This window comes from Phytophthora cinnamomi (genome assembly GCF_018691715.1).
Source record: "Phytophthora cinnamomi strain GKB4 chromosome Unknown Contig82, whole genome shotgun sequence".
In the NCBI taxonomy this organism is placed as follows: domain Eukaryota; phylum Oomycota; class Peronosporomycetes; order Peronosporales; family Peronosporaceae; genus Phytophthora; species Phytophthora cinnamomi.
The window spans coordinates 135,487-145,608 of record NW_027151015.1 but is presented as its reverse complement, the minus strand read 5'-3'; the positions used below and the strand labels follow the sequence as shown (position 1 = coordinate 145,608).

Below are 10,122 nucleotides of genomic sequence, written 5' to 3'. Positions count from 1 at the left end.
ATACAGTAGAAAACTACTGTTTTGTTTCCCAGGTGATTATGACTGCCCAAAAAACAGTAGAAGTTCACAAAGTGCGATCCATGTCTTGATGCGTACTTAACTACGAACCAAAATAGAAATACGTCTGCGAGCGCTTGCTTTAGATTATTTACACGCAGATACAAAATACGCATAGACCGATAGAAAACGTAATACTTCCTTACGGAAACTCGCAACCGCTTTACTTCATCGCCAAAATGGCAGACTCTAGTACAAAAACACAGTCAACGTTTGGCAACGCTCGCTTCGTCCTGGACGCATTCGATATCGACGCTGCTGTAGTGTGATGGCTTCTACGGAGGGTCGTTGCAAATGAAACTCCGGACCCTGCCAGCTTCAAGTATGCTGTAGCGTACAATCAGCGCCGCAACAGTGCAGACACAGAATTTCCGTCACAAAAAGCAGCTAGGTCCGTATGCAAGGAGTTTGCACTACAGTGCGGCTTTCAGATTTTTTTCAAGCAGACCAGCGTCAAATCCAACAATTCAGGTAATCCAAAATACACATCCAAAAAGCTGAACGGAATGCAATTTTTTGATGGCGAGACCCCTGCCACCGAGCTGGAATGCCCATTCTTCATCAACGTGTATGGAGAAAAACGGTTGCGCCGGCAAAGTAATAACGGACCGCTATAGCAATGTAACGGGCCATTCACCAACTGAGCATGCTGTACCATTCGTCATTTTGCCCAATAAACCCCAGACAATGTCACGCTAGGAACTTCAACCGCAGTCTAGACGGCTCAATTTGGCAGCTCCGTCTAAACCGAGAGTTGTCCGTGCGCGAAAATACTGACCAAGGCCGACAACTTGGTGGAGGCCTCCTCGAACAACGCCATTAAGGCGATGGAATCTTCGCTAGCGACAGCCGTGCTCGCCGTGGTGGTGGCGCGGAGCTATTCGACGTCGACAGAATCTGTGCAAAGCGATGGGTTAACACAAGCGTCTGCTATCTGATTCAGTGGGCGGGCTACTACGAGCTCACATGGGAGCCTTCGCAAAACATCCCATGGCAACTACGAGTGAGTTTCGAGCGAGAAGCTATCGACTTCATCTGGGCGTACCAGTCAACGAGAGGAAGGCGCGGGCGGCGCCGACCGCATACGCTTCCAAGTAGGCGAAGCACTAGGGTGACGGCTAAATGCATTTGCTTTGATGAGCGAACTTACACGGCTAAGTACATTTGCTTTGATGAACGAACTTAGTAACTACTGGGTCAGTACTGCATTTGTCCGCACTGGCTGGGAAACAAAACAGTAGTTTTCTACTGTATTATGGAAATTCCTCCGGAGGGGGGTATCGGTTACCCTCGTACTCGTTCGGCAGCCGCTCGTGAGGAGCAATTTGCGATTTGTGTGTGTGTGTGTGTGTGTGTGTGTGGGGGGGGGGGGGGGGGGGGGGGCAGTCTGATAAAAACGATTACCTCTGCCGTAGGTAGACCAACCTGATCTTCTTTTACTGAACTGTATAAAACCAGAAATTGGTAAATTAAGACTCTTTCGTTCGTCAACCTATCGAGCTTTCAGGCCCCTACGGATTTATTCTGTGACGATACGCACTCCCAATGCCGAGACCCGATGGATCTTCTTGCTTGACGGTTGCCCCATGAGCATCATGTTGGTGGGAATCGCCATCGACTTGGACAGCCACTGCACCATCGCCGGCTCAAAAGTCCCCGTCACAGCGATAAAGTCGATTTTGGTTGACGGGTAGATATGGTCGAACAAGTTCACCACGTCCTCGAACTCGCGCGGAACGGGGGCATTCGGTTCGCACACGTGCACAAGACGTAAGCAGTACGTGTGCTCGTTCTGCATCACATAGCGCACAGCCTCGTTGATCTTGGGCAGATTCGCCACCTTGCAGAAAAATACTACGGGCGTGTTCTTGATCGTTTCGATCGTCTTGGCAATCATAACGCTGCCAACAAACGTCTGACCGCGTGTGGAATGCTGTTGCGCAAGACTACTGTCCTCTTTGTGGCTGCCTCGGAAGTACAACATAAACTTGCGCGAGACAAAGAGCAACGCCTTCAGCATGGTCACACGCGCCAGCATCAGAAATACCACCAAGAAAAAGACTGCGAAGTAAATGAAGAAGTACGACAACGCCTTCAGATCTGAAAATGCGTTCGCGAGGATCCCCAGTGCCACCGTGCAGAAGCAAAAAGCAGTGTTGGCCCATGATGTTGTTTTCTCCCGTGGCATTTGCTCACGGCACAGCTTCAGCAACAAGCACGCCATTACGAAACACATCAACACGCACAGGAAAGCGAGCGCGAATACACCCGACAGCACAGTCACTTCAGCATCTAGAATGAACACGAGACTCACTGCCACAACGAAGAACGCCAGAATAATGAAGTGGTTCGTGCCACGGCATGAGTTTGCCTTCAGCAAAAAGCTGGGAAGCACGCGGTCGATGGCCAGTCGCTGAAACAAACCATTAATCCCTACGTACGCCGTCAACACCGCACCAGCAAGCACGCCAAAAGCGTCGATAGCCACGAGAATTTCCAACCAGCGACCACCACTCAGCCGCCCCATGTACGATAGCAACGTGGACTGGTTCGCGATAATTGTATCCAGAGGCGCAACTGCTAGCGCCAAGAAGGAGTACGCCACGTTGAAGGTGCTCGAAAGAGCCCACATGTTACGCAGAGTCTTCGGGAACATGCCGGCGGCTTGCTCCTCTACGTACTGCGCCGAAGTTTCAAAACCCGTCACGCTCAGCATTGCCGTCCCATAGCCCAAAAACAAAGCCGAGAAGACATTGCTACCTTGCAAAGCCTCACCAAACATCGTTACATCAGGAAGAGGTGTGTGCATATTGCTCACGAAGATTGACGGATGCTGCACTATGTAGACGACACTGAACACGCCTAGCAAAATGAGCGTGAACATGTGAAAAGAGAAAAGAAGCAGTGCAACGAAAGCACTTTCGGCGATTCCCATCAGACAAAGCAAAGCAAAGACAGCCAGCAGACCAATCGAACAGATCATCACAGGCAACTCCACCAGCGACTCGTTCACGTAATTCATCGCCGACACGCCGTTCACCACTCCGGTCGCCAAGTACGACAGGATACTAAACACGGCACAGATTGCAGCCACTTTCTTTGGGGATGAATTGAGCATAGCAGTGTAAAAGCCTCCGTTCAATGGCACTGCGCTCATTACTTCCTCGAATACCCAGCGCAGGCAGTAGATAACTATTGCCACGAGCAGCTGGGCCACTGGAGCGAGCTTGCCAGACTTGGCGATAGTTTGACCTGTTGAGAATAGGACACTAGACATGATATCGTTGCCTCCGATGGAAGTGGCCGTCCACTCTCCAAGTTTGTCTTTTGTCTCGTGAACTTCAAGTTCTTCGTGAATAGCGGCGATTTCATCTGCTGGGCCATGAACGTACTGGGCTTCACCACCAATATTCGGGTGCATCCATGTCGGCTCCTTGAATCTCTGGTCCACCACTTGGATCTGGATGAACCTTTGACGCAGTTGGCTGGGGGTCTCAGCCTGCACGAAATTCATCTCGCTCACCCACTCTGCACCTCCCGGACGCATCGATAGTGGTGTGATCCCGCTGACGTGCCCATAATTTCCGGCGGGTGACGTCTGCGAGAGCGGTGTTCCAGAAGGCAGCAGCTCCAGACGCAGAGCTTGGCTTTCGCGGCGGGCCATAGGTGTCTTTTACAAGGACCGTCCCAGTCGGTGGAGAAATTCCAACTGACAAAGGCAGGTCAGAGCTCAAGCAACCGTTGAGTTATTTGGGTGACGGGTGTTCAGCCTTTGAGCAACGGCGATGTGATATATACATATATATCAATCAAATGTAATGACCTCCTAATTCCCTTCTCATTTAGAAAATTAGCGGGGGTGCGTCTTCGTCCGAGTTGCTTTCAGGACCGACAACACGACTTGCAGCGGTTTTCGTCACAAGGGGGGTCATCTGCAACCTTCCACTTGAAGTATTGTTGTCGTCTTGATTCGCATTCTTCACCAGACCGCGAATGTTCACTGCTCGTGGTTTGTTGCTTGACGCCTTGTTGGCAGCTTCCAGTAGCTAAGCAAATTGAAATGAAAGCAATGTTACTGCCTTCAGCATAAGAGACAACATTTGCAACCAAATTTCCAACTCCTTACCTCGTCGGAGATCTTGGATCGCCGAGTTACGTTTCTGGTTGTGTTGCTTGTTTTCTTGTTGCTGAGACTTTTATCATTCTTCAGCTTCTTCTCCTGCTCTTCGCGATATAGTTGCGCGCGAAGCTGCTGAGTTGGAGTAACATGCGCCTTCGGGAGCGTCAAGCGCAGTGTACCCGTTATCTTCGATCTTTCAGCTTTTCCCGCGTCAGAATGCACAAGTTCGGGGAACTTCAACCGAAGAACCTTGTTCTTTGCCACGATAGAGACGTAAGAAGGGTGAACGTCTACATCCACAAGCGAGGTGTCCAGGAACCGAGGCAAATCCACTTCTAGAATGATGTCGAGGATCTCGTCTGTCAACCGGAAATCCCACTTGCCTTCGTTGCACTGCCTCATCGATTCATCCCCTCGCCCCTCTTGCAGTCGAGCCTTCCTCAGCGCTTCTTCATGCTCTGTCTCGGTATTTCGCTCTTTAGGCTGGTTCTCACGTCTTCTAGCCTCCTCCTCCTCTTTCTGCTCAGCCATTTCGAGATACATTTCGCGCCGCGTATGCGGAGTGTATGGCACCTTCTCCGTCGACGCCATCAAGGACTTCTTTTGTTTCTCCGCCCTCACGAGTTGCTCCTCTGAAATATCGGTTGCTTCGCCTCCTACCACCTCAATCACCTCATCATCTTCTGCAGAGTTGTGTGCAGCCTCGTGCTCTCGCTCCGTCTCCTTCCTGGCAAGCACCTTAATGGCTTCTCTCCTCACATATTTTTGTCTATCTCGAAACACTTGCAGCGCCTTGATGCGGTCACTGCGGTTGATCTCTTTGCCGTCCAAAATCTCGAGTTGGGGCAGCGAGGCGATGACGAACTCCCTAAAACCCGTCTCCCAGTTCGACTGGCACGGATTGCCGAGCATATAGAGCTCTCGGAGATGCTGCAGAGGTTTCAGGTGCTCGATACTCTCTTCCAGAGTGTCAAAGTCCACGAAGTTGACGGTCAAGTCCAATTTGTTGAGGAACTCGCAGTACTGCAGACCCTCAATCTTGCTGACGTTGTTGAGAGCCACGTTCAGGTAGCGCAGCTCCTTCATGTGCGTCAGGTCCTCGATCTTCTCGATGATGTTGTTCTGCAGGTACAAGATACGTAGCTTACGGCACAAAGTGCCGATGACCTCGATCTTCTCCAGCTCTTCTTGGTGGAGCGAGATCTCCTCGAGCGTGGAGATGATGCCTTCATTATGTTCCGCCCGCTTACGCAGCAGCTCCACCGTGATGCGAGGCATGTCTTCTGCTCGGGAGTGCTGATTGAAAATGGAAAGTATCTTTGTGATTGCGTCCTTTCGAGCATTTGGTGGTTTAGCTTAGATCATCTTTCTTAGTAAGGGAATCTGCCACTTTAGTGCACTAGAAGCATATTAGTGCACTAATAGAAACGACCAATTACGCCAAAAACCAACGAGCGCTGATATATTACTGGATGAAATATTCAAAACCGTAAAACCTGCCATTATGTACTCAGCTCCTGTTGGCTAACTCTCGACCACCCGATTTGTCTCGTCTGCTTTTGCAGTTATTACAAGTGGCATGATCTTAACTATTTGACTATCACTACCAAATTGACCTCGCCCCGAGAATCATGACCAAGAAGCGCGGAGACTACACCAAGAGCAAACTAAACTCTGCCGTGGAGCGAGTTGTTGCTGGCGAGAAGGCAAAAGCTGTCAGCATGAGCACCAAGATTCCGTACCGACGCAAATTAAGTGGGTAGGCAAGCGCAAGAAAGGCGAATCGATGGAGTCTCAGCGACGTGGCCCTCGACCACGCCTGACAGCTGAGGCAGAGCAAAACCTTTGTGAGTGGATAATGGGACGACAGCTTATCGGAAAGCCCGCCAAGCGTGGGGAAATCATTGCCAAGGCCAGCACGATCGCTGAGATGACTACGGGCACTGGCGTTGGTAGCGGCTGGTACAGGCGCTTTATGAAGCGGCACCCAGCTCTGTCTGTACGGACATCGAAGTCGATATCGAAGACGCGAAATGCGGTTGACACTGCTGACATATGGCAGTTGTTTGGAACATTGGCTATACTGCATATCGAAGGCCATTACAGCCCGGAGAGAGTCTTTAATGTTGATGAAACGGCGTTCCAGACCAGTACAAAGACCAAAGAGGTCGTCGCTGCTCGTGGTTCGAGCAACGTCTGGCACACTGACGCCGGAACAAGCTTCTATCTCTCGGTGGTGGCATGCGGCAGCGCGGCAAGAGCAGTGGTTCCTCCACTCTTTGTGACTCCGGGGAAGACAGTCTCTCTCGAAATAATGGACGACTGGGGTATCCCAGGTGCTGCGGTGACTACAACCGAATCAGGATTCATGAACAGCACTTTGTTTCGGTCCTGGCTTGGGTTCTTTGCTGCCGCGGTACCAAGTAGCGTTGCTAGACCTCTGCTGCTTATCATGGACGGATACAGCTCGCACTACTCGGTGGAGTTGGTAGACGTGGCCAGTGCGTTTCAGATTCAACTGGTGTGCCTACCTGCGAATGCCACGCATCAGTTCCAGCCCCTTGACTTAGCTGTCTTTGCGTCATTTAAAGGAAAGCTGCGAGGGTTAGTTGAGGCGTTTACACACGACGGTGGTGACTACAAGATCGACAAGAAACCAGCAATCAAGCTTGCGGCTCTGGCGTGGGAAAGCGGAAATCTATCGCCAAACATCAAAGCCGGCTTCAAAGCATGCGGGCTTTTTCCGCTATCCTTGGCTAGAATGCATCATGTGGGCGAGAATTTCGCTCGAAACGGAGCGCCGGCGTCGATTAAGCAAGCCGCTTGGCTTCGCGTGAAGGAAACCGTGCAACAACAGCTGCTCGTCCTCCCACCACCACGCACGAAAGGCATGAAGCGGAAAACAGAGACAGTTGGTGGGCTATTGCTAACCCGTGAACTACTAGAGAACCTACAAGCAAAGCCTCGAAAGGCACGGCAAAAACGTTCCCGACTGACACTGGTGCATACGGAGGTTGAAAATGCTCCAGGCGCACCCGAGCAATCGCTGTTTGAAGCGATAGTTTAGTCAAGAGATAAGACAGACAGGCAAAACAATGTTAGTTACTGTAAGTCAATTGAACTCAAAATTGAGCAGATAATCGTACCTTTATGACAGTGCGGAGAATTAACGTGTCCGAGGGGACTCGAACCCGCGACAACCCTGCTCCCCGTAGGGACCTCAATAAGCCAGCGGCGTTAACCGACTGAGCTGTCAGCACTGTCGAAATGACAAATTATTTCCAAGATACATATCCTTTCAATACTGATGTATTTGCGTTTTTATCGTGTATTATAGGTTACCTAACCACTGAACGAAAGAAACACTGTCCCAGTTTGAGAGTTGCTGGTTCATACAAATACGAAGATAAAAAAGGAGCACTAAACTGGCAATCAGCAGGAAATAGGCCATTCACTACAATTCATCCAAACTACCCAATAAGACCCTCTCCACACCGTAATTAATCTATGAAAGAGAGTAAACAAACACCTGTCTGGGCATGCATATTCCACACTGAAACTCACAGTCGACTTTCGGCTATCGCGCCTTGACTGATGCCCATTGAAAAGTGCACTAAATTGGCAAATTCCCTTAGCTGGTTTGAGGTAAACTTGCGCTTCTTCGGAGTACAGTATGCATGTAGTAAAGGTATAACAGTACCGTGAACGAAAAAGAGAAAGTGATGTTTGCGAACATCTTTGGCTTGTTTTATTCCCTCTTCTTGCCCATTGACTCCATGCAAACCACGGTAGGAGTCAGGTGAATACATGTACATCAAGAAAACTTGAGTTAACCCCTCCAGACCGGATGCTGCATAATGCAGCATAGCCTTTCTGCTTAAACTGAATATATTCAGTTTAAGCCAATTTTGCCTTGAAATTTGTATGCCTGTTCTTTCCCCGGACACAGGGGTATACAAATTTTTAGATAAACGTGTGTTTGGTCTCTGTACGCGCCTTTTTATTTTCACCAGTGTTTTTGACATTTTTTTAATATTAACTATGACAGGCTTCTAGGAAACTGCAACTGATCTGTAATACATTTCAGCGGTTCTACCGGATGAGTGGTTCACAGATCGACGCCATCCCCGCCTTTCCAAAGTCTCCCTCATTCGAGAATGTTCACAGCCGGAGCTCAAGTCGTCGGCGCTGGAAATGGTAAATGCAATCGGGAAGGTTGTCCGCGACTACGAGGTCAGAGGCCGCGATCTTGTTCAAGTCGGTGTGGCGTGAGCTCAAGAGCAAGGGATGGACACGCAAGCCGCCGCCGCGGCGCAGTCTCGACGACCGCTGCTTCTACATCCGGCCTGGCGGAAGCTCAAGCGGGACGTAGGGCATTCATTTCTTCCGGGGCGAGGAGGCCGTTCTGGAATTCTACGCAAACAGCATGTTTCAAAGGGTATATTGTTATTGATGTTATTCTAACCTATCATGTGTGCCTTGGGTAGTGATTCGGAATGGTTCTCGAGCTCTTGACTCAAGTCCTGTGAAAGGTGCTACACGTCGTAATGCTCCTGGCGATGTGCAGCGTGCTGCCGCGGCTGAATCGTGCGTCTGAACTACGCCGCCGATATCGCAAGAGCCGAAGCTCGAGAACGACCTGCCGCGGATGCTGAAGCTCGAGTTCCGGCTGCAAGTCAAGTTCCTACTGCAAGTCAAGTTCCTGCTACAAGTCAAGTTCCTGCTGCAACTCAAGCTGCTGCAATCCGACCTGCCGCACGGCAGGTGACTGCGACACAAACCTCTGCTACCGCAGTTGGCGTGACACAAGCTGCTCCAGATCGCACTGCGATCGCTCCGACAACTCCACCAAGTGAACGCACAGGTCGGGCGAGGGGCAAGCAACCTGCGCGGCCCTCGCTTGCTCAGAGTGCTAGTCCGTTGGCCACTACGCCGCCACGACCACTGCGCGCAGCGTCGCTTCTACCTACGTCGCCTCACGTCCAAGATTCGGAAGTGTATGTTTCTGACGACGTGTCATCCGACGACACAGCGATCCCCGACAACGAGTCGGTCGAGTCTGCGTACGAACCCAGTGATCACGAACATGATAAGCTGTCTTGTAAGCTGCATTTGATGCTGTCGCTTGAACCGCAGTATATGATGAATGTTATGGTGGATATTGCGATGAATATTATGCTGCACGCTAACTTTATTATTATTCTATTGTAGATTATGGCGATGATGACGAAGCAGAAGCCGGCACACTCGGTACCGAGCTTCTGGCTGACAAAAGTGACGCGTTGAATGTTGTGGCGGATGAGGAGACCGCCCCCCACTTTGGTTCGATGGAATCTGGTGATGAAGTAGAAAAGGATGATGTGGAGACTGAAGAGTATGGATCGGACAAAGATGCCGATGTTGTTTGCGTTCATGACGATGTCGATGACGACCCAGAGCAGACCGATCAAGACATTGCAGCGGAGATTCACTTTGCGGAAGATTTTCTGTCTCGTTTTGGTGGGGAGGGCGAAGTGCTACGGGCAATCTGAAAAACGACGTCTTGCGAGACATGGCTGCAATGGGGTGTGCAGATGTCGTCGAGCCTGACACATACAACTATCTCATGACGCCGTATGAGCCTGTCAACGACACCAGAAGCTACCCAGGCCTTCATCAATCTTACACGGAGCCTACAGCTGACGTACTTCGAAGGGGCGACTCGCCAGTGGCATTATTCTTCTACTTCATGCCGGTAGTGCTTTTGCAGCACATTGCTGCCTGCTCCAACGAGTATCATCGGGAGATGCTCCCTCTTCGAGTGGACGAAGCTTACCGCCGCTATCGAGCCAAGCCACGGCTCAACGACAAATTGCCAAATTGCCAAGGAAGTCACGGCGCGAGATTCAAAATAAAGTGGAAGGCATGAAACCCATCATGCCGCACGAGCTGGGTCAGTTCATTGG

General features: G+C 50.6%; 2 protein-coding genes across 2 annotated transcripts; both read right to left on the bottom strand.

The window, feature by feature from the left end:
• Positions 1–1,576: 1,576 nt before the first annotated feature.
• IUM83_19245 (Amino Acid-Polyamine-Organocation (APC) Family) lies at positions 1,577–3,571 on the bottom strand (the record flags this gene model as incomplete). Its single annotated transcript, XM_067944289.1, has 1 exon — positions 1,577–3,571. The coding sequence occupies one exon, from the start codon at positions 3,569–3,571 to the stop codon at positions 1,577–1,579; it is 1,995 nt and encodes a 664-aa protein (XP_067785149.1).
• Positions 3,572–3,899: 328 nt separating this feature from the next.
• Positions 3,900–5,455, bottom strand: IUM83_19244 (Protein phosphatase 1, regulatory subunit; the record flags this gene model as incomplete). The annotated part of the gene is made up of 2 exons (XM_067944288.1): positions 3,900–4,103; positions 4,184–5,455. The coding sequence occupies 2 exons, from the start codon at positions 5,453–5,455 to the stop codon at positions 3,900–3,902; spliced, it is 1,476 nt and encodes a 491-aa protein (XP_067785130.1).
• Between the last annotated feature and the right edge of the window lie 4,667 nt (positions 5,456–10,122).